General features: G+C 44.4%; 1 protein-coding gene across 3 annotated transcripts in view; it reads right to left on the bottom strand.

Annotated features, from left to right (window-relative positions):
* ARFGEF3 (ARFGEF family member 3) overlaps window positions 1-25,204 on the bottom strand; it is a 133,014-nt gene that overhangs the window by 47,474 nt on the left and 60,336 nt on the right. For all 3 annotated transcript variants that reach the window (XM_040429210.1, XM_040429212.1, XM_040429211.1), the window contains exons 13-21: window positions 24,199-24,365; window positions 20,463-20,628; window positions 18,805-18,912; window positions 12,919-13,134; window positions 9,068-9,178; window positions 8,117-8,270; window positions 7,648-7,944; window positions 6,646-6,779; window positions 6,143-6,288 (exon numbers count right to left, since the gene is read on the bottom strand). In XM_040429210.1, coding sequence (XP_040285144.1) covers window positions 6,143-6,288; window positions 6,646-6,779; window positions 7,648-7,944; window positions 8,117-8,270; window positions 9,068-9,178; window positions 12,919-13,134; window positions 18,805-18,912; window positions 20,463-20,628; window positions 24,199-24,365 — 1,499 coding nt within the window. The remainder of the gene's footprint in view (window positions 1-6,142; window positions 6,289-6,645; window positions 6,780-7,647; window positions 7,945-8,116; window positions 8,271-9,067; window positions 9,179-12,918; window positions 13,135-18,804; window positions 18,913-20,462; window positions 20,629-24,198; window positions 24,366-25,204) is intronic.

The raw sequence follows: 25,204 nt of genomic DNA, 5'->3' as shown, positions 1-25,204 counted from the left end.
TCCAACAGGAGGACCTCAGTGCGTGCAAAAGCAGTAGGAGAAGGAGATCAGAAACCAAATATTAACAAAGAAAAGTAGAACCAAGGAACACCGCCATCGGGCCGTTAACCATAAGGTCCCACTAGAATAAAACCAACCCCTCCTGCAACAGACAAGAACGGGTGAGAGCTGTGTCCCCCAATGGAAAAGACAAGAAAAAGATTTTACAGGTGAGTTTCACAAAAAATCTCCTTTTCTCGCCCATTCCATTGGGGGACACAGACCATGGGACGTCCTAGAGCAGTCCATGGGGTGGGAAGACTAGCACCTCCAGAGGGAAAACGTCCAACGGTTAAACAGGAACCACAGCCTGCAATACCTTGCGCCCTAGGGCAGCATCAGCCGACGCCAAAGAGTGCAGCTGATAGAACTTTGTAAAGGTATGTAAGGACGACCAGGTGGCCTCCTTACAAAGTTGTGATGTAGAGGCTCGATTGCGCCCAGCCCAGGAGGCCAGCGGTAACCCCCGCTGGGGGAACCCTACCCCGGGACAGATAGGCCATGGCAATAGTCAACCGAATCCACCGAGCCACAGTGAACTTGGAGGCCGCCAGACTCTTACGAGGCCCCTCGGGAACCACAAAAAGGGAGTCTGAGCGGCGAAATGGGGCAGTAACCGACAGGTACACCCGTAAAGCTCGGACAACATCCAGAGAATGGAGAGCGCGCTCCTTGGGGTTCGCCGGAGTGGGGCAAAAGGATGGCAGGACTATGTCCTCATTAAGGTGGAAGGAGGAGACCACCTTGGGCAAAAAGGAAGGGACAGGGCGCAGTACCACCTTGTCGAAGACCAAAAAGGGCTCTTTAGAGGAAAGGGCGGCCAGCTCCGATACCCTCCTGATAGAGGTGATGGCCACCAAAAAGACCACCTTCCAGGTGACAAAACTCAGGGAAATGTCCCTCAGGGGCTCAAAAGGAGCCGCCTGGAGAGGAGACAGAACCAGGTTCAGATCCCAGGGGAGCAGAGGAGGGACATACGGAGGGACCGAATGCGCCACCCCCTGCAGGAAGGTCCTCACCGGACCTAGCTGAGCCAGAGAGCGCTGAAAGTAAATGGCCAGAGCGGAGACCTGACCCTTCAGAGAGCTCAGGGACATTCCCATCTCAAGACCCGACTGGAAAAAGGAGAGGACCACCGGAACGAAGAAATGAAGGGGAAAAACGCCTATCTTCTCACAAAAGGCAAGAAAGGTCTTCCAGGTACGATAGTATATCCAGGAGGAAGCTGGTTTTCTGGCTTTGATCATCGACTTCACGACAGAGTCCGAGAAGCCCCTCTTCTTCAAGATGGTGGTCTCAACAGCCACGCCGTAAAACAAAGTGGTTGTAAATTCTGGTGGAAGAGAGGTCCTTGAGACAGCAGGTCCTCCTTGAGAGGAAGAGGCCACGGAACGTCCGCGGGTATCCGAGTGACCTCCGAGAACCAGGCGCGGCGAGGCCAATCGGGGGCGATGAGTATGGTCGGGATTCCTTCTGCCGCGACCCTGCGAAGAACCTTTGGGATTAGAGGCAGTGGTGGGAAGACATAGAGGAGTGCGAAGTCCACCCCGTACGCCTCCGGATCACGAGCTCGGGCCAGGAACGTGGGAACCTTGTTGTTGAGCCTGGACGCCATCAAGTCCACGTCCGGGCGGCCCCAACCGCGACAGACGTCCTCGAATACATCCGGATGCAGAGACCACTCTCCCGGATCCACCCTGTTGCGGCTGAGAAAGTCCGCCATCCAGTTTTCGACCTCTGGGATGTACACTGCAGACAATATTGGAACGTGAGCCTCTGCCCACTGAAGGATCCTCTTCACCTCCCGCATCACCGGCCGGCTGCGGGTTCCGCCCTGATGAGTGATGTGGGCCACGGCTGTGGCATTGTCTGACTAGATCCTTACCGGGAGACGCGTTAGGAGGGGGGTCCAATGAGACAGAGAAAGGAAAATTGCTCTGAGCTCCAATATGTTGATCGGAAGGCAGGCTTCCACTTCTGACCACACCCCCTGAACCGTCCGAGCCCGGAGAACGCCGCACCAACCCAGGAGACTGGCATCGGTGGTGACGACTGTCCAGGAGATTGGGAGGAAGGATTTCCCCGAAGTCAGATTCTGAGGGGACAGCCACCAAGGGAGGTCCATGCGAACCCGAGAAGGAAAGCGAATCCGAGAGTCCAGACCCCTCGATGTCCTGTCCCAGAAGGACAGGATCGCCTGCTGCAGAGGCCGGTTGTGAAACTGGGCAAAGGGGACTGCATCGAAGGAGGCCACCATAAGCCCCAGAACCTGCATGCACTCCCGGATGGAGAGACACGGGGAATGCAGAAAGCAAGACACCGACTCCCGTATCCGTGAGAACTTGCAATCCGGGAGGAATACCCGGGCTGCAGTAGTGTCCATAACCATCCCCAGGAAGGTCACCCTCGGGGAAGGTTGGAGAGAGGACATCAGGAAGTTGATCAGCCAGCCGAACTGTTGCAGAGTCTGAACAGTGATCCTGACGCTGTCTTCGGCCTGGGGACGAGAGGGAGCCTTTATCAGAATGTCGTCCAGGTAGGGCAGCAGAGATATGCCCCTGGTACAGAGAAGAGTCATAATCGGCGCCAAGATCTTTGTGAATACCCGCGGGGCTGTCACCAGCCCAAAGGGAAGGGCGACAAACTGATAATGACGGTCGCCAATGGCGAAGTGCAGGAACCTGTGGTGAGATTCTGCGATAGGGACATGCAGATAGGCGTCCGGGATGTCCACAGACGCGAGGAACTCCCCTGGAAGAAGAGAAGCAATAACGGAGTGGAGGGATTCCATCCGGAACCTCCGCACCCGCAGGGACTTGTTTAACAGCTTCAGGTCTAGGACCGGACGCACTGAATCCTCCTTCTTTGGCACTACAAAGAGATTTGAGTAGAAACCTGCCCCCTGTTCCTCCAGAGGAACTGGGACAACTACTCCCCTGACCAAAAGGGAAGAAACCGCTTGTAAAAGGGCCGAGGCTCGGGCCGGATCCCCCGGAACACGAGACGGAAAGAAACGTTCCGGAGGTCTGAAAACGAATTCTATCTTGTAACCAGAAGTTACAATTTCCAGGGCCCAGGCATCTCGAACTTGAGCTCTCCAGACATGCTGAAAGGAGAGCAGACGGCAAGCGGTGGGGGCGCCCCTTCAGGCGGAGGACTGCTTGGGAACCGCGGGGCGGGCAGAACTCCCCTGGAACTGTGCCCGCGGGCGCCAGGAAGGTTGAGGCTTAAAGGAAGGCTTCTTGCGGGAGTCCTGAGAGCCGCCGGAGGAGGGGGCTGTCGCAGACCTGGAGGAGGAGGAGGAGAAGCGCCGAAAGGACTGGTTTCTAGAGCCAGAGAGGCGAGCTCTGAAGGCGCGCTTGGATCTAGATTGGGGCAGGTGTGTACTCTTGCCCCCCGTAGTGTCAGAGATAATCTCATCCAGCTTAGCACCGAAGAGCCTGGAGCCCGCAAAGGGGAGGTTAGTGAGGGAGCGCTTGGAGGAAGCGTCGGCGTCCCAGACCTTCAACCAGACCTCCCTGCGCTGCGTGACCGAGAGGGCCGAAATCCGCTCAAAGAGAGTGCTGACGTCCAATGAGGCCTCACAGAGGAATGTTGTCGCCTGGGACATCTGGAGGATGAAGTTTAGGGTGTCCGCAGAGGGTTCCTGCTCCGCGAGGTCCTGATGATGGCGCTGCAACCACACAGATAGTGCCCTGGCTACCCAGGCCGAGGCGAACGCGGGCCGCAGACCTGTGCCCGCCAGAGTAAAGATGGCTTTGGAAAGAGAGTCCAAACGCCTGTCAACGGAGTCCTGTAGGGAGGACCCGTCCAGGACTGGTATTGCCGTATTCTTAGCCAATCTGGCCACCGGCGGGTGGACCTTAGGAGGAGAAGACCACTGCTGCACGTTATTTGCCGGGAAAGGATAAAGAGTATCCATGCGCCTTGTAGCAGAAAAACTGTGATTAGGGCGTTCCCAAGCCTTAGAAAGGACCTTGGCGAACTCGCCATGAATGGGGAATGTGACTGCCTCCGGTTTTCTGGAGTGGAATAGGGGGAATTCCTGGCTACTAGTCGAAGGAGGATCCCCCTGGATGTCAAAGGTGTCACGTACCGCCGTGACCAAGTCTGCCACCACAGTGGAGAGTTTGGTGAGGCTTCCGGCTCTGTGTCCTCGTCTGAGCCGGACTTTTCCCCCTTCAGACCTGTAATCCCTGCGAGAGGGAGAGGCTGAACACGCCTCCAGGCGAGGGGGGTAAGCAGAGTCATCCGAGGAGGGATGCTGCTGCGTACGCTGCCTCTTAGCGGTCGAGCGTCCTCTGTGGGGGGCAACGGGAGGTGGAGCGGTGCTAACCACAGGCACCGCAGGCGGTGGATCATTGGCCGCCATGCGTTCCATAAAGGCCATGGCCGCGGGCGAGACTTGGGCCAAGTCCGCGGCCGCCCTAGCTATGGCAGAGGCCCAGGAGGGCTCAAGCCAAATAAAACTCAATATTTATTACCCCGATACTGCAGTTTACAGAAACACCCCCCATGTGGTCGTGAACTGCTGTACTGGCACACGGCAGAACGCAGAAGAAAAAGGAGCGCCATATGGATTTTGGAGGGAAGATTTCACTGGGATAATTTTAAGTTGCCATATGACATTTAAAGACCCACTGATGCACCCCTAGAGTAGAAACTCCAAAAAAGTGACCTCATTTTGGAAATTATAGAATAAGGTGACACTTTTTATTGGTACTATTTTGTGGTATATATGAAATTTTAACGCTCTATATTATGCTTTTTTTTCGTGCAATTATCTTATGTAGGGGCTCAGTTTTTGTGGCATGAGGTGACTGTTTAATTGGTACTATTTTGGTGTACATACTACTTTTTGATCGTTTGGTGTTACACTTTTTGTTATGTATGGTGACAAAAACTTGATTTTTTGGCACGGTTTTTATTCTTTTACGGTTTTCACATGACAGGGTAAATCATGTGATAGTTTTATAGAGCAGGTTGTTACGGACGCGGTGATACCTAATTTGTCTATTTTTTTATATTTATTTGGGTTATACACAAAAAAATGCATTTTTGAAAGAAAAACAACCAAATCCCCAATTTTGAAAGCCACATCTTTTTTATTTCTTGGGCAATTAACTTATGTAGGGTCCCATTTTTTGCGGGATGAGATGCCGGTTTGATTGGTATTATTTTTGGGTACATATGACTTTTTGATCGCTTGGTATTACACTTTTTGTGATGAAAGGTGACAAAAAATGGTTTTTTTAGCACAGTTTTTATTTTTTTACAGTGTTTTTAGAGAGCATGTTGTTACGCACGCAGCGATACCTAATATGTCTGTTTTTCTTTTTTTCTATTTTTTACTATTTTATAATGTCTCTTTTTATGGGAAAGGGGCTTTTTTATTGAAACAAAAAAAAATTATTGTTAAAAACACTTTTATTTCACTTTTATTATTTTTTATTTTTGTCCCGCTATGGGGCTTCAATATTACAGGGTTTGATCCCTGTTTCAATGCAGCACAATACATCTGTATTGTACTGCATTGACTGTCAGTGTATTACACAGTGTAATACACCGATTGTTTGCCTACGAGACCCAGCCTGGGGGCTGTGCCTCATAGGCCTCCGTAGCTGCCGGGCCCCAAGGCCTTTGAATGGCCTGGGGCTGCCATGGTAACCATAGGGTTCCCGTCACCGCAACACGGGGACCTGATGGCTCAGGTGAGGGAGCACAAACCTCCCATATGCCGCGGTCTGTGCTGGTCGCGGCATATGATGGGTTAATCCACCGGCATCGGTGTCATCACCGATGCTGGTGGATGTAGCAGGGATCCGGCTGTCAGTAACAACCGGGCCCCTACCGCTGATCGCGGCACCACACATGTGGAGTAGGAAGAACGGCAGGACGAGAATGCTCGTCCTGGGGTGCCAAGTACCGGCAATTTAGGACGAGCATTCTCGTCCTAGGTCCTCAAGGGGTTAAAAAGGCACATTACTAGTAATTACACACTGAAAAAGCTTTATTTCAAGAAAACTGGAAAATAAACCCAGCTATACTCAATACTCAGTATATAATGATATCATGTAATAAATACAATTATCTCTATAGTTACCTCTACAAAATGAGGGGCTACTATACTCCAGCATCGCAAAATGTGAAGAAGAGGACGAGATTTGCTGCGGATGATACGTAACATGACATCGCCAAGGCGGAAGAGATGTAGAGCACTTATTTTGTCCTGAGTAGATTTAATCTCGCCTGTAAATTCAGACAACCGTTACTGAATTACACAAGTCAAATTATGTTAATACAGAAAATGCATCAATTTCATGTACAGTGAGAGGGGTTGACCGATCTCAAACTGGTGGCATATCACTTTCTCCAGAACGGGTCCCCCAAAGCGAAGAAGAGTGCATGTCCACCCTCCATTCACTTCTATGGGAGTTCTGAAAGAGCTGATGTTTGAAATGGGACAACCCCTTGAAGGTCCTATGTAGCTCCTCGTGTGATAGAGAAAAAAAAATGGTGGTGATGTATCTAGTCCCATACCTGATCCCTTCTCCATTACCAAGGAGGCATTACTTAACACTTATCCCATTAAAATAAAATTCTCACCTGGCATTGCAAGGGAATAGTCAACTGTATCAGTGACTGAATAAAAAAGCTGGGCCTGGGATGCCTTCTTCAGCTGGTAGAGAAATCCACTCAGTGCAACCAGGTTGAGCTTGTCTGCAGCACCTTCAAACAGCCTGAAGATAATCGAAAATGGACCTTAATAATACCCATTAATTACTATGCTTACAACTTGAAAATAAAAATAAGTACTGTATTTTTCACCCTATAAGACGCACGCCCCCCCCCCCCCCCCCCCCCCCCCCCCCGTCAGTGCATCTTATGGGGCGAATACTAATGAGCACTTCCATTACAGATGGACTGGGAAGCGGTGAATGCAGTGCTCCCCCGACTCTGTACTCACCGCTTCCTGGTCTTCCTTGACTGCTTGCTATGCTGTGTCTGCGCACAGCGTGAGGACGTCGGCGCTCTGTGACCTTATGCTCTGCGGTGACTGGTCACAGCACAGTGCGCGTCAGGAAGAACAAAAAGAGAGATGGATGACTGGAGCGGTAGCGGCATCTGGAGCAGGAGAGGCAAGTTGATTTATTTTATTTTTTTCTCTGATACGAGGTCTGACTAATATGGGGGCTTATTAACATAGAGCTCTGAATAGGGGCCTTATTAACATTAGGGGTCTAATCTGAGGTCTGTTGAATATGGGGGTCATTAACATGGAGGTCTTACCTGAGGTCTGATTAATATGGGGGCTTATTAACATGAACAGGGGCCTTATTAACATTGGGGGTCTAATCAGAGGTCTGATTTGGGTCTTATTAACATTGGGGGGTCTGTTCTGGGGTCTGATTAACACTAGCGGTCTGATTGGGACTCTGAGCTGAGGTCTGATTAACATTGGGGGTCTGAGCTGAGCTCTGATGAAAAATATTTTTTTCTTATTTTCCTCCTGGGTCTTATGGGCAGTTGCGTCTTATAGGGCGAAAAATATGGTATGTTATAATATATAGTCAAATTTGCAGCAAATACTTTTAAATACTTTCTCACTTGTCTGCTTGTGTCGACAAGGTACAAACAGCTTTAGCAGCATTGCTTGCACTCATCAAGGTATTTCCACGGAAGTCAAATGCCCGGCCCTTGCTGCCCTCCTTGATGAGCTCTTGGATTGGGACTGGCTGGATGATGGGACTCTTCCCAAGTGAAGCCTCCGGTTCTTTAGTCTGTTCCAGTGAAAAGTCAGTAGAGTGGCCCTGGGAGTCTGTGGACTGCGTGATTGTCAGCGGTAGCTGCGATGTCCCCTCACTGAAGTGCGTGTGCTCCAATGTGCTGATATATTCACACACCCTGCCAGGGAGAACAGTATTACATTTTGTAAACTCAAGAGCATTCAAAAAATAACAATCTCTCGATGCTTCTAAATGAGAGTGCAAACCAGGTTTTGAAATGATTTTTTGCATGCACTGACATTGCCCAGATCATAACCCCACCAGAATGTGAAGTACACACTAGATTCTACCTGAACACATGTGGCCAGCAATCTTGATTGTGACTTCCCATCTCCAGACCGACATTAAGTATGGCGTCCATACACAGAACGTGGGCATTATGGAGGCGATATCCTCCATGATGTTTACCCATCTGCTCCAGTTTTTGCTCCACTTTCTGCTTTACTGTTCAAAAACATGATTGACAAAATGTTCTGGTCAATTCACAACATACCAAAGTACTGCTACTCTTCATTGAGTTTTATACTCTCTGGAAAAATTCCACTGCAGTTTTTGAGCCAAAGTCAGGAGTGGATCCAGCAGGAAAGAGAGCTATAAGTCCTTCCTTTATATTTCCCATTCAATTTGATTGCAATTCTGGCTAGGACTCCAAAAACTGCACAGAAAATATGGTATCTTTCAATAAATGCTGTGTGTGAGGCCACCCTTAGGCCCCTTTCACACAAGTGAGTTCCACGCATTGGACTCGCAGGGTGTCAGCGAGAGCACCCATACTGACCTCTCTAGCACTCAAGAGGTAGCATAGCATTATATTGCTTTATGATGCTATGTAACCCTTACAGTTCTGGAATGTATTGGTTAACACTGACATAATGCTGTTAGTGTTATTCAGTAGACTGCAAGTCTGACAGGGACACAGCATTATAAATCATTATAATGCCACGCGATCCTGTCAGAGAAGCAGAGGTCAGAACGGGAAATCACACTGCCACACACAGCGAGTTTCTCGCACTGAACTTGCTCGTCTGTGTCTGGCCTAAGAATGGGCGTAGGTTTCAGTCATTTTTTGCAGCAGAAAACTTGTATAAGTAATGGTCAACCTGTTGGGCCGCTTAGAGCCCACCCTTACTACTTTTAACAAGAGTGCTGAGTGAGGCGGAGAAGGGGGCTTGCACAAAAATGAGTGACTTTTTGATGCAGGGGGCATGATACATTTCCTCCATTGTGTGCAGTGTGAATACCTTGTGATAATGTGTCATTTTGTTCTGGATTTTCCTTGTCCTCCTTCTCTTCTTGCACACAGGATGCTGCAGCCATCTGAGCCAAAGCTGATGCACAGTTAGCGGCCACACCTGTAAACGCATGTATGAAATGGGAAATAAAGCCTAATATATAGGGATGTTAACATCCAGCATACAGAGACGGAAAATGGAAAATGAATGATGGGGATATTCCCATCTGGGACATTGAAGCTATATTGCTAGGATATGCCATCAATGGCAGATAGGAGTATTTCCCAAATGTGGTACCCGCACCTATCTCCAGAACAGGGCCCCCGAATTGAACAGAGAGCAGACGCGCATGCCTGGCCATCCTTCGTTCACCGCTATGGAAGTTCAGAAAATAGCCGAGTGCTGGCTTGGCTGTTTCCGGCAGTCCCATAGCAGTGAGTGAAGAGGTGCCTATGCTTGCCAGGTGAACCCTCAATTCACCGCCATGCGATTTTTGAAAATAGCCAGGCACACTTGCTCAGCTATTTTTGGAACTCCCATAGTGAAGAATGGAGAGTACGCTGCGCATGCGTGTTGTGCTCTCCTTCACTTCAGGAACCCTGTTCTCTAGATGGGTAAAAGTCCCACCTCTGGGACCTGCTCCTATCTGACATTGCTGGCATATCCTAGCGATATACCATCAATATCCCAGATGGGCCAACTGCTTTAAGAGAGATTAGACATAATTTCTGACTAAAGAAAATACATTTTTTATCTCACACATTAAGATTGCAAATGCATGTAAAATGTGAACAGAAACAGATCTTTTCACCACAAAGCCTTTCCTGAGTTTTTGTATTGGAAAGGTTTTCCAACTTTATGGTGATGGGAACATGACCCATTTTTGTCACTTGGCTACTGTACAGAGCTGTACTGTTGGCATCCAAGTCCAGCCTAAAATGGGTATTTCTATATCAGCAAACACATACCAAGTTATACCAAGACAGACTGGTATCCACTGAAAGAAAACAATGAAGAGTCTACTGAATGACAGCAAGCAGAGATCTTGAAAACAATGGTCAACTGAAAGAATATCACCCTTTAAAGGGATTCTCAATTATATATTTTTTATTTAGTCCTTTAATTTTTTTTTAAAGTTCAGTAGTTTTTTGTGCTCTGTCCTTACATCACCCACTAAAGTAGCGCTTCTGCAAGTAAAGATTTTTCTTGAATAAGAAGGCTAAATAATACGTTTTTATTGCTAAACTCCACACAGAAAATGCATCCAGTGCACCACAAGGTAATCTACATGGCATATTTTGGCACTTGCAGTTTTAAAATCCACAGCATGAAAAAAAAGAAATATGTTCATTCTTGGTGTGGATAGGATCAAAAATCTTGCCATAAACCATGTGGAATTTTGAAAGATTCCATGTAATTTTTTTCCGTACCGAAACATCTCTGTGTGAACTCGGGGTTAAAGGGGTCTTATCTCAGACATTGATGGCATATCGCTAGGATGTGCCATCAATGTCAGATAGAAGCGGGTCCCACACCTATCTCCAGAACAGGGCCCCAGAAGTGAGTGGAGAGCAGCCTCTTATGAGCAGCAACCTTTAGCAATATGTCATCAATGTCTGAGATGGGCCAACCACTTTAAAAAGGTATTCCCATCTGGGACTTTGATAAAATATCGCTGGGATATGTCATCAATAAATGCAGGTCCCACCTGGGACCTGCACCTATCACCAGAACGGGGCCCCTGAAGTGGAGGAGAACACACTACATATGGTGGCTTGCTCTCCATTCACTGGTACAAGACTTCTGAAAACAGCCAAAAGAGCATTCCCAGCTATTTTCTGAATTACCACAAGTGTGGCCACCTCTCCATTCACCGCTATTCAAAAAACCAATGGCTGATCTTGGGGAGTCCAGCTACTAAAAATACTGCCCCATTTAAGAGTCTCGACACAGCAATCCAAAGTGCAAAGCCCTCTGGGAAACAGTAATATGCAAAATAACTGGAGCCCCAGTTCTGGGTCTTCAACACAGTGAAAGCCAAACAAAGGGATGTCCCCATTATAGAGATCACCAGATCCACCATATTAAGTGGTCCCTATGTCAAGATCTCCACGTTATTTTGCATATCACTGTTTCCCAGGGAGCTTTGCACTTTGGATTGCTGTGTCGAGACTCTTAAAATGAGGCTCCACAGTGTTTTCTGTAGCTGGTCTCCCTAAGATCAGCCATTGTTTTGTTTAAGTAGTCTCCAAGGCATTGCTCCCGGTTAGGCTACTTTCACACTTACGGCAGTGTGATCCGGCGGGCTGTTCCGATCTGCCGATTTTGATGTGACTGAAAGCATTTGTGAGATGGATCCGGATGCGGATCTGTCTCACAAATGCATTGCAAGAACGCTTGTCATGCGGACAGACGGATCAGTCTTGTATTTTTTTTTCACATTTTTACCGGTCTGCGCATGTGCAGGCCGGAAGGACGGATCCGGCACTAATACATTCGTATGGGGAAAAATGCTGGATCCAGCATTCAAGCAAGTCTTCCGTTTTTTTCGCCGGATAAAACCGTAGCATGCTACGGTTTTATCTTTTGCCTGATCAGTCAAAACGACTGAACTGAAGACATCCTGAACGGATTACTCTCCATTCAGAATGCATGGGGATATGCCTGATCAGTTCTTTTCCGGTATAGAGCCCCTGTGACGGAACTCAGTGCCGGAAAATAAAAACGCTAGTGTCAAAGTACCCTTAGCCAGAATCCTACTCCACACTGATGAGGGGCAAAATCCCGAAACAGCTGTCTGTGTATGGACAACTGGCTTAGGCTTTTTCCCTTGTCACATCCTTTAGGCTTGTAACAAAGCTGGGTCTTGACATAGGGGCCACTTAATATGGTGGATATGGTGATCTCTAAGATGGGGACACCCCTTTGCTTGGTTTTCCTTACCTGGAGGGATATCTGCGTTCACTGGCCCATAACTGGGGCTCCATGGTTATTTTGCATTCACCGCTATGGGACTGCCAGAAATAGCTAACAAGTACTCCCATTTAGTGCTCTCCCTTTACTTCAGGCCCCACATTCTGGAGATAGCAGCAGGTCCCACAGGTGGGACCTGGACCTATCTGACACTAATGGCATATCCTAGCGAAATGCCATTAATGTCCCAGATGGGTCAGCCCTTTTAAAGTTCAATTTCATAGTGTGTTAGAAAATACTAAATGAATATCTGAATTTAAGCCTTTCAAATGCACTACAAAATGTCTGGAGGACTCATTAGAGGGAACATACAACAATCTACATGATAGTACACAAACACAGCTGAACACCTCACATTTTGATGTGATATAATAAAAATTATTAAAATGGTGGCTTAGTTTTCTGTATATGCTGGTACTCTTTACCTTGGCAAAATCTCTAACTCCTTTTATAAGAAGTAAAGACAAGAAGATGTTTCTGTTTCATATTTAACAACCCAAAATATCTAATATCTCTCTCTCTAATCTCTCTTTCGCTCACTTTCTACTCGCTCTAACCTCTCTCACTATCTCATTCTAATCTCCCTCTCTCTCTAATCTCCCTCTACATATATTAAGAGATTTTTAGGGCTGTATTACACCAACAGACTATCTGACCAATTTCTGTCCAATCAGACCAATAGTTGGTGTGTATAACAAACGATCTGTGTGTAAACAGCCATCTGACCAATATTGGACTGAACACTGTGACCTGAACATGACAAGGACCTGGTGGACACCAGTTTTAAACATGAACATTCCTGATAATACATAATGATGCACAGCGGGAGTTCAGCTAATGAACAAGTTACCATAAAACATCAACCAAGATATTAGGGAAAACCATACCTAAGGCACAGCTGAGACGGGCAGCTTTCCTAAGACCATCAAGACTCATACAAATAGAATCTCTTTCTTTCTGATTTTGCTGCTTTACGCCTTCAGCACCCAAAATAAACGACAATCCTTTGGAGCTCCCCGCCATGCGCCCTGTTAGTGGAGCCGACAATGTGTCTATCAGGTTCTTCCAGCATCCAATAAGTATAAACCGTGCAAAAGCGACACCTAGGGAAGGAAAACAATGATATTATAGGTCACCACAGCAGTTAGAGTATGAACACTACACATGCCGTTCCGAAAATGAATTGTCATGGTGAGGCTCACAGGTGGATTCCATCCATTCAGGGTGCAGCCACCTTCATTATGACATTGGACATATTGGTGAATGTCAATTTATTGGCGTTTTGTGGCACAGACCCCTTCATCAGGTCCAGTGAGACATCTTCATAAAACTGATGAAGGGGCTCTATACTACACTGAACATGATGATGAAGGGGCTCTATGTCACACTGTACCTGATGAAGGGCCTGTATGGCACACTGAACATGATGATGAGGGGGCTCTATGTCACACTGTACCTGATGAAGGGCCAGTATACACACAACATGATGATGAAGGGGCTCTATGTCACACTGTACCTGATGAAGGGCCAGTATGGCACACTGAACATGAAGATGATGAGCCTGTGTGTCTCACTGTACCTGATGAAGGGTCTCAATGGCACACTGAACAGGATGATGATGGGGCTCTATGTCACATTGTACCTGATGAAGGGCCTCAATGCACACTGAACATGATGATGAAGGGGCTTGATGTCACACTGTATCTGATGAAGGGCCTCAATGCACTCTGAACATGATGATGAAGGAACTCTATGTCACACTGTATCTGATGAAGGGCCTGTATGCACACAACATGATGATGAAGGGGTTCTATGCTCTATACTTCTGATCTTGTCCGCCTTCGGTATGGAAAAGGGAATGGTGCAAATCCTGCATTTTTCTCTGCCCATCTTCTATTGGATAGATGCGAGTGGTTTTGATAAGCTCCTTAAGACCTAAATAACCCTAACAGCCAGTTCATTGGCACAAAAACACCCAATGCAATATTCAGTATTGATGTTAAATCAGACTGGTTGAATGTTTATACATTAATGGGATTGATCGGTTTAGAAAACCCCTTTTGAAATACTTTATTATTACAGTCTGAGTTAAAGGGATTTTAAGGAAGTAAAATATTTATGACCTTTCCTTAGGATAGGTCATCAATATCTGATCATTGGGGTTCTTACTTCCAGCATCCCTGCCAATTAGCTGTTTGAAGAGGAGTGCCGTAGCTCTTCCTAGGCCTGTGACATCCCATTCTTTGGTGACATGTCCTATGTTCAGCTTTACGTACTCTGCTTGGTATACCTTGAGCAGACTGTGCGACTCACGGGATGCCACGACCTCTTGAAACAGTTGAATGGTGGGGGTGTCGAGTATTAGGCCAATACCAATCAAATATTGAGGAACTATCCTGTGGTAAGTCATCAATATTGTACCCCTGGAAAACCCATTTAATAAAAGCTTATGAATGCCATATTACAAATGCAACTTTTTGTTTTAAAATAGAATTTGCATAGAATATGTGATACTATCGTACATAACAAAGATCGCATCAATAAAGGCCTGGGGGAATCCAAAGTGTAACAATACTTGTTTCATGTAGAACCAGTCCACCCTATCGAAAGCTTTCTGTCACGGGGTTCCGAAGGTGCACTCGGTCCCCCATTGCCCGCAGAACTGTTGCTTAGCTTTTGGAATGAGGTTCTGTGTTTGACCTCATTCCCAGGGCGGCTTACTAGCTGGGTGGCTCCCTGCTCCTAGTCTGCCTTGAGCGCCGAGCTGATCACTCGGTGCTCAACTGGTTGGTCTGTCGGTTATGTGACGCTGGCCACGTCACATGACCCTCACTCCCCACTATAAATACAGGCAGCCTGCTGGCTACAGGTTGCCTGTTAATTTCTAGGTTCCTGGCTATTTGTTGGACTGCTGAATACTTACCTGATCCTGTTCCCTGACCATCCTTTTGCCTGCTCCTCCTGTACTGCGCATCCGTCCTGGTATTGTGACCTCGGCTCCCACCTGACTACTCTCTTAGGACTCCTCTTGTACTTTTCTGCTCTCCTGGTATTTATGACCCCGGCTTTTCCTGACAATTCTCTGCTTGCTCCATTTATACTTTGCAGCTTTCCTGGTATTGACTCGGTCCGTTCACGTCCTGTTTGTCAGTCTGTCATCCCTGCACTTATTCCAAGTTAGGGATTGCCGTCCAGTTGTCCCCTGTCATTAGGACTCGCGAGGCAAGTAGGCAGGGCCAGGGGTAAGGGTGGAGTGCAGTGGTCACTTCCCTCCCCCCTGTGTGTGTGTGTACGCGACAGTTACACTTTCTCTGCATCGGTCCCAAGTAGAACCAGCGGTTGCTTACTATTGGACACTATTTGGATAAGTGAGAGGTTCCTCATAGTATTGTCCTTCCCCTCTCTTCCGGACACGAATCCGACCTGCTCAGGCGAGATCAGGTCGGGTAAAATAGGTTTGAGTCTGTTTGCTAATAGGTTGGCGTATAATCGAGAAAGGCTTGAGTAGAGATACATGGAAGTTGGGATTTAGTTTGGGGAGATCTAGCCGTGAAAGGAAGTCCGAAATGGCCGAATGATGCGATCTTTGACCATGCACTCCATCCACTGGGGGAAGTTGGTATAAGGATAAGTAGAATCGTATGAATTCGGCCTCTATTTCTGATGGGGCTGATGTTATATTTCCTGAGTCCTGTCTAATCCCAGTGATGTTAGTATGAGGTTTTTTCCGTTTGATGAGGGACATCATTAGTTTTGATGTTTTGTCTCCATGTGCGTAAAATGAATGTTTGGTTGACAAATATTTTTGCGGAGGATTTATTCAATGCATCTTTGAGTTGTAGACGGGCTTCAGTAAGTTTTTGGAGATGGGGGATCATTAGGGATTGTTTGTGGATACTCTCTAATTTAAGTATTTCGGTGTATAATGACAGTATTTTATGATCTCTTTGCTTTTTGTCGAACGTGCCTGCTGATATAAACTCTCCTCGAACGGTGGCCTTGTGTGCTTCCCAGACAAAAAGAATCGAGGTATCTTTGTCTCGGTTTTGTTGAAAATATGATTCCAGGCGTGTTTTAATCTTGTTATATATCGAGGGGATGGATAATAATGTTTCATTAAGCCTCCATGGGGGTTTAGCCTGTGTTACATTTTTAACAAGCAAAGTCATTTCTAGAGGGGAATGATCAGAATGAACACTGGGGCCAATTGTTATAGAGCAGAGTTTGGGAAGTGAAGATTGTTGTAGAAAAAAATAGTCTATTCTGTGATAGGAGTTATGTGGAGCTGAATACAAGGTGTAGTCACGATCAGTGGGGTGATCGAAACGCCATACATCTCTTAGGGAGAGGAGTTGGAGGGATTTGATATAATTAATTGCCCTGTAAGACAGAGCAGATTTGCCTGTGGACGTGTCCAACATGGGATCCAGTGCTAGGTTGAAGTCTCCTCCAACCACTAACATCCCCTGTGAGACTCAGTTTATCAATGTGAGGACGTCACGCAACCAAAGGAGCTTGTTTTGTGTTTGGGGCGTAGAGATTAGCTAACGTGACTAGTATACCGTTCAGTTTCCCATCAAGAATCTATCGTCCTTATCCTTTTGTAGGAGGTCCAAGTCAAAAGATACACGCTTAGACCTACGGCCAAACTACGCATTAACCAATCTCTTTCAGCCCCTTTCCATATAAATAATGGAACCCGTCAAGGTTTCCAACTTTCACCAATCCTGTTCATACTATCATTAGAACCTCTCCTAGCAGCCATCAGAGCACACCCAGACATTAAGGGATTCGATGATGGCACCCGGACACACAACACGTCAGCATACGTTGATGATATTTTATTAATTCTGACTAATCCATCCTCCGCTTTCCCTGCTCTTCAATCGTTGCTTCAGGAATATGGACGAATTTCTAATTTTAAAATTAATACCACTAAATCGGAGGCCTTGGGTTTTAATTTGCATAGTAAGGAGACCAAACTACTTCAAACACTTTATCCATACCATTGGCCCAAATCTCACATCACATATCTCGGCCTGAAGATCAGCTCTACATGGAAAGACCTGTATGCACTGAATTACGCCCCCATTCTATCAAAATTCAAACTGACCTTAGACTCGTGGGCCCTACCATTCTTATCATGGATGGGTCGCAAGAATCTTATAAAATCCATACTCCTCCCTAAACTACTATATCTTTTTCAAACCCTCCCCATTTCACTACCCGTACAATTTTTCACAAACATCAGGAGACTGATTAGCAACCATCTCTGGCGAGGCAGCCGGCCCAGACTGAGCCACAACCTATTAGTTCAACACAAACTGAGAAGGGGAATGTCCCTACCTGATTGGAGACTTTATTATAACGCAGTACATTTATCCAGGGTGGTACATTGGTTGCGTGAAGGAGACAAAAAACTTGGGTTTTTCATTGGAGACATACCTAGCTAAATTTCCGTTAAGATCTCTCCTATGGCAAAATGAAAACGAAAACTACAAACCTCCCAACCAACTCTCCTCGAACACCATCACTCAAACCACCTTAAAAATTTGGAATATATATAAAAAAAAAACATTAGCCCCATTCTCTCTCCTCTGATGTCAATAGCTGACACCTTAGACTTACACCTGCCAAAATTCAAGGGAATTAGACTCAACCTTCAAGAATTACAAAATATATGCCTTATAAACTTCCTCAATAATGACTCTGCAGAAGACCCACTAGAAAGCACTTCCCTTCAATACCTACAAAGAATGCATATAACTAAACTTATAGCTCCTTACCTACGTCACGCGGCGCCCCAAGAGCTCTCACCTCCTTTGAAGAATTGATCTCCCTTAAAAACCCACCTCAAAAGTTTATGCCATACTGCAATCTATAAGATCTCCCACAGATAAAAAACTATATTTCAGACTGGGGTAAGGATCTGACAACCACATGGACTCCTCAATCTCATAGCATCTCACGTTGTATCCGACTACAAGAAAACTCTTTTAAGCTTGTCTCTAGATAGTATCGTACCCCAGTTAGGCTTAAACAAATGGAATGCCTTGACCTAGACACATGCTGGAAGTGCAACTCTGCACAAGGCACATACTTACATATGTGGTGGTCATGTCCAGTATTAACTCCCTTCTGGTCAGAGGTATTGAACCTGATCAAAAAAATATGCTCTTTGACCTCAGATCCCACCTCAGCCTCCATCCTCCTCAACATTAGACTTAAAAGGTATCTCCCCAGAGAAAAGGATCCTTTTCCAACACCTCATGGCCGCTGCAAAATCTCTAATCCCACAACAGTGGAACCAACAGGAAGCCCCTAACATAGCTCAATGGTTACAAAAAGTTAATTTCATCTTCCTGATGGAAGAACTATCAGCGTGGGAACTACGCTCTCACACTAAATTTCAAAAGATCTGGCATGACTGGATTGAGTTCCGGTCAACTCCTCAGGTACTACAACAGATCGCTTCATTGTCACAAACTACTCCTTTATTCCCCCCCCCCCATTTATAACTTTCATAATACCCCTATTATGGAATTATATATTCTATATTTATTATTACGTGCAAGATACCTCTGTATTAGAGTGATATGCATCTATCTGTACATCGTGATTGTCCAACTTATACTCAGATGTTGTAACATCAGTCTATCTCTGACTCTGTATCTTGTATCACAATTTTTCCGTATTTGTTACGGACTTTACTATAAAATCAATAAAAAGAGAATTGAAAAGAAAAGAATATGTGATACTATCAAAGTGCACACCTGCCACTGTTGTTGGGTCCATATTCTTGTCAGAAGGAACAGGAGATACTGTTGACATAGATGCTTGAAGCTGTCCACCGATGGCGCTGCTCCCCAAACCATCAATATCTTGAGTAAAAATAATAATATTAAAATTAACTTAAACTTACATTCTTGTAAAAATAATAGCACAGACATCTAGTATGACTACGATGTATATATGTCTTATGTTTTCTTCCTTGGTTTTATGCTTACATCACTTCTATTCATCTGTGTGATGACTGGGTTATGGACATTTATTGTGAGATATCTGACCAGACACCCCTTAGTCCCTCTATCTCCCTCTCCATTTCCCTCCCCCCCCCCCATTTTTTTTGTTTAATTTCCCTTAGTTTTTTTCTTATAGGTGGTGAGTTGTTCATTTCAGTTTACAGTATGAGCAAGTATTCTTTGACTGCTGGCTCCCGCTATGTAAAGGAGAGGATATTAAAGGGGTTTTGCCATCTTAGACAATGGGGGCATATCGCTAGGATATGCCCCCATTGTCTCATAGGTGCGGGTCCCACCTCTGGGACCCGCACCTACAATGTAAACTGAGCAGGGAAATGAACGGAGGGCGCACTGCGCATGCGCAGCTGCCCTCCATTCATTTCTATGGGGCCGCCGCTCGGCTTTTTCCATCTGCCCCATAGAAATGAATGGGAGCAGGGGCTGTGCGTGAGCAGTGCGCTGCCATTCACTTCTATGGGATTAGCGCTTGGTGGTGGATGGACCCCGGGAAATCCGGGGTCCTCCAGCCACAGCTATCCTAGCGATATGCCCCCATTGTCTGAGATGGGAATACCCCTTTAAGCTTCGGCCTATTCTGCATTCTGTGTTGCACAAGTACAAAACGGACAAGAATAGGACATGTTCTATTTTTTTTTTGCGGGGCTACAGAACGGACATACGGAAATGAATCGGTCTGCATCCTATCCGCAAAAAAAAGGAACGGACATGGAAACAAAGTACGATCGTGTGAATGTAGCCTAAACCTTTACAGAGCAAGAAAAACGGTCTTTGTTGTCCATGGCAACCAATCACCACACAGATTTCATTTTAAAGGAGCAGTTTAAAGGGGTTGGCTACTTTTCTGGCTACTTGTGACCAATTTGTATGTAAGATGACTATATAGCACTTACTAATATAGCCTTTGTTGATATTCTGTGCCATTTGCTATAGTTCATAAGTGATGTCCCCTTATTCGGCAAATCTTCTGTGCTGTCCACATAGAGGTCCTGTCCATAAGATGGCTTCTGATGGAGGGTCATGTGACCATGCAAAAACAACTCAGCCTTCTCCACACAAATACACTGCATCTGCCATCTGTACTTACCCTGTTGGGAGTTTAGTGCAGGTGTACTAAATTTGAATGGAGGAGACTGAGCGATGGGTTGGGCAGCAAAGACAGTTTTGATAAGTGAGGCCCCAGGAATATGGGTAGCACTAACGCCTAGTTGTCAAATATCTCATATTTACAGGAGCAAAAATAGAGCAATGCTGCAAAGCTAAGTCCTATCCAGAATTGTAATAGAAACTGGTCTTGTAGGCAATGACTTGTCGTAATCATGTAACATTTGATATATTAGAACGCAAATTACAGATATACACAATTCGCTGTATAAAATAGTATTACTCACTAATAAGCATAGTAATAAGGGGTAGGCACTGTCCCTCCGAGGTGCCCCAGTATCCAGACTCTCCAAGCATGTTTATATCCAGGATATGGTGATACAGTTCCTCGATCCAAGCCTGGGAGAAGACTATTACCACACCACTGGACTGTACCTGCTTGATGAATTCTTTCTGCAGAACAAGACATACAGTACAAAAACAATCTGATTATACTGGTGTTAATTGTTAGAAATCTCTATAAGGGTACGGTCACACAGTCAGGTCTGCTGATGCAGTTTTGGAAGCCTAAATCAGGAGCAGATCATAAAAAGGAGAGAAAGTATAAAAGGACAGATACAACTTCACCTCTTTTTGGAATTCACTCCTGGTTTTGGTTTCCAAAACTGCATCAAGAAACCTGACTGTGTGGCTGTACCCTAACATCTCAAGAGTACTATTCCTCAATCAGTTAAAGGAGTTGTCCCAGGAAAAATATTCTACAGTTTTCAAACCAGCACCTGGATCTGAATTCCTTTATAATTGCATGTAATTAAAAATTTTGCATCAACACTGCGACAGTACTGACCTTTTTTGCCAACTTCCAAAAAAGCCGCAAGGCCTAGAGAACCGTAATAATGTGCACATCCATAAAGTGTAAAATTAATGAAGCAATTTTATTAGACTACATAGACATACAGACATTTAAAAAAAAATTGGTCAGGGCACACGTGAAGAGTATGATGATTTTGTGACAACTCTCAACACTCAACATCATATTGACCCATAGGATTTAAGATACATCGATTGACTTCTTGGATCTATGGATTCATTTGGATGGTATGGAGGTTCGGACATCATTGTTCTGTATGGAAAGAGCAACTAATAGTCTTTTGCATTACAATAGCTTCCATCCATCTCACTTATGAAAAGGAATACCTGAGGTACAATTTCTGAGACTTTACCGTAACGGTACAACTGTCCCAGATTGTCATGAAGCCTCGAGGGATCTGACCTCACGTTTTCGTTCTAGGGAATACCGTAAGAAAATGGTGTCTCAGGCATTTGAAACAGCTTATAAAGCCAATCGTTTGGAACTTTTCAAACCCAAACATAGAACACAGAACAGAAAAGTCCAACTCATCACTAGATTCAACAACCAGTGGAATGATCTATATAAATTATTGAATACACATTGGTATCTTCTACTTTCCAACTCCAAAATCATGTTGATCTACAACCTAAGATCATTGCACGCAGAGGTCACAATTTACGTGACAAACCGGTGCGTAGCCATTTTCAAAGACCTACCCAGAAGTTAAAGACAGGCACTAGACTACAGGGTACTTATCCCTGTGGCAATTGTAATATATGCCAGTTCATGATTGCCTCTGACTTTTTTATTAATCCAAAGGACTCTAGAAAGATTTATCTTAAACATTACATCAATTGTCGCACCCAAAATGTTATCTATGCCCTTGTTTGCAAATGTGGGAAGCTATATGTAGGGCAAACTAGCCACGAATTGCAGCACAAACGCACTCAGAAGCATTTGTCAAATATTGCTTTGGCATGTCGCGACAGGGGAGAAAAACCACTGACTTCTCTGGCTGCACATTTTTTGGATTGCCATCAATGCAACACTACTGGTTTAAAAAAATTGTTGGACTGGGATGGGTATACGTAACAACTTGAGGGGGATCTCTACCACCCCACAGCTCATTTGTCTTGAATCCAGATGAATCTTTGATTTTGATTCATTGGCACCAAATGGGATAAATGAAGAATTCAATTTTGCAGGTTTTTATGGGTAATAAAGTCTTTGCATATTATCACATTTATTATTACATATAGTTTTTCACACATTTTTCATATGATTTTTCCACTCATATTTATTCACATTTGTTTTGTTTTTTATCACATAGTCAAATTATGTTATGGGTTGCTACTATATATTCACATCGTGTCACAGACACACAATATATAATTAGTTTTTTCATTAATATTTTTTATTAATGTTAATGCTTCTTTTAGTATTCACAGGTACATGGCTTGCACTTTGATGGAAACCATCCCACTTTCCACTTTTCTCACTATATAATGGATTCACTGGAGCCTCTTCCACATACCCGATTGCTCTGGTCTTCGGCTGTTCTCCGCATATAATATATACGAATTACAGTATTTTAATATTATTATATTATTTTATATATTTCCCTTTTTCTTTTTTCCTTCTCTTCTGGTGTTGGCTCCTGGCATCCCAGGCTCTTTTCCGCCTAGCATTTTTATGTACGAATTTTGGGGTATTTTTTATGGTATTTTCTATGGTGGTATAAGAATGAAATATATAATTCATTATTTGTACACTGATAATATGGATTAGTTATTATTTATAGTATTTATTGGCCAATAAATCACAGTATAGAATATTATTTTTCCTTTATAATTTTCACTTTTTATATTTATTCAACATAATTATGAGTGAAATTGATTACATTAGTTGATGATATGGTGTCATATTAATCATGTTTATTTATGATTGACATATGTAAAAACCCTTTTTTATTTTTCATTAACTCTTCTTCTATATTTTTTTCTATTATCCCTCTAAGGTCTTGTGCTCTCAATTTGGGGCGCGGGCGCGTTCCATGGTGAGTGCATGCACATTTTACTTTGAAAATGTATGCTTCAATTAATTAATTATTGTATAATTTACACATTACACTTTGATACCAATCTACGGATAATTATGAAATCTTCATTGTTATTAATTTAATCATGATACTATATTATAATCATGTTTCTACTTAAGGATTGATTTAATATATTTATATTCTAGGATTAATTATGTCCATTTCATTATTTGGTATAAGTCATATCAGCTTTACCATTGTTTGTATTGTATTGCAATGGCGCTCCGGATGTACATTTCCTGTTTGTGGTCACATGTCTCATGACACTTCCGGTTCGCGGCCATCTTGGGCAGGCGCACGGCCTGGGACACCACAAGCACACCGCTGTCTGTTTTTCTTTCATACACCGGTGATTATTAGTCATTATTACATAGGTATATATAGGACACTGTCGCATACAGACCTTTATCCCTGAGGAAGCTGGACTTTACCAGCGATACGTGTGGAGCGTTGTTCTATTGACTCAGGTCCACCTATAAAGTCTGGGCTTTATACCTTAGTACTTTATTCTTTTTAGGTATCATTTCATGTTGTTATTTGATGCTACATTATTATTCATTCATTGTTGATTCTTTATTTGACATTGCATTGCATTTTGTTTTGTCTCGGACTATACATTTTGTGTCCTTATCTGTGGACTTTGGTGGATGCTGTGTTTGTGTTTGGTTTTATTCTTACCAGCACATGGTTCATTGTATACAATTTTTAAACTGTCTGTATGTCTAGTCTAATAAAATTGCTTTATTGATTTTACACTTTATGGATGTGCACATTATTACGGTTCTCTGGGCCTTGCAGCTTTTTTGGGTGTTTAGTATTATATTTGAACAGTTAGCGCACTCCTTTTCATTTGTAGTGTGCCCCCTACATTTACTGTTATGAGACTTTTTTGCCAACTTATCGCTGCCAATAATTACATTTAGCAAGATTTGTGACATTTCAGTTTGCATGTGGCCTGAGTGACAAAAGGTTGGAACCAGTGCCCACGAATTTGAAGAACAACCACATGTGCTTGATCTTTGCAAGAATAAGACACCATAAAGATTTCACATCATTGTAAAATTCCACTTACCAGTGTCACTGGGGCCAAGGCGGTTTTCTTCCTGTAATAATCACTGTTGGTAAGTTTTAGGTTCAGCAGAAGAGCATAGTACGATGCGACATACAAACTGTCTGCATTCAGAAGGGTCTGGGTGCAGTTTCCACTACTGGTTTCAAAGCCGGGTGAATGCATCACACCTGTGAAAGATAAATGCCAGATTAGAGGAACTTTAAAGGCTATGAACTAAAAATTATTTTTGCTACTGGCCTTTATTATAAGTTTTCAGCAGTTTTTGATACAAGGGTTAGATAACTTTATGTTTACTCTTAATCTCATCAGATAACTAATGTAGAACTCTTATCTCTGATCTCCTGGCCTCAAAAACTCACTATAGCTAAACTCTTATCAAACTGATAAGAATATGGCTTGGGCTACTTTCACACTAGCATTTTTTGCGGATCCATTATGGATCTGCAAAAACAATTCCGTTATAATAATAAAACCGCATGCATCGATCATGAACGGATCTGGTTGTATTAGGTCTTCTATAGCCATGACGGATGCGTCTTGAACACCACTGAAAGTCAATGGGGGACGGATCAGTTTTCTATTGTGTCAGAGAAAACTTACATTGTGTGCCAGGACGGATCCGTTTGGCTCCGCTTCGTCAGGCGGACAGCAAAACGCTGCATGCAGCATTTTGGTGTTCGCCTCCAGAGCGGAATGGTGAATGAATGGAGGCAAACTGATGCATTCTGAGCGGATCCTTTACCATTCAGAATGCATTAGGACAAAACTGATCTGTTTTGGACCGCTTTTGAGAGCCCTGAATGGATCTCACAAATGGAAAGCCAAAACGCCAGTGTGAAAGTAGCCTTGAATGAGTGTTTGTGAGGTCAGAAGATAAGAGATAAGAGCTCTACATTGGACTAAGGCTACTTTCACACTCACATACAGATCCGCACCGATAATACAACCTCATGCATCCGTTCAAAACGGATCTGTTTGTATTATCTTTAACATTGGCCAAACGGAT

This window comes from Bufo bufo, chromosome 4, assembly GCF_905171765.1.
Source record: "Bufo bufo chromosome 4, aBufBuf1.1, whole genome shotgun sequence".
Classification (NCBI taxonomy): Eukaryota; Metazoa; Chordata; class Amphibia; order Anura; family Bufonidae; genus Bufo; species Bufo bufo.
This window is presented reverse-complemented; position numbering and strand designations above follow the sequence as displayed.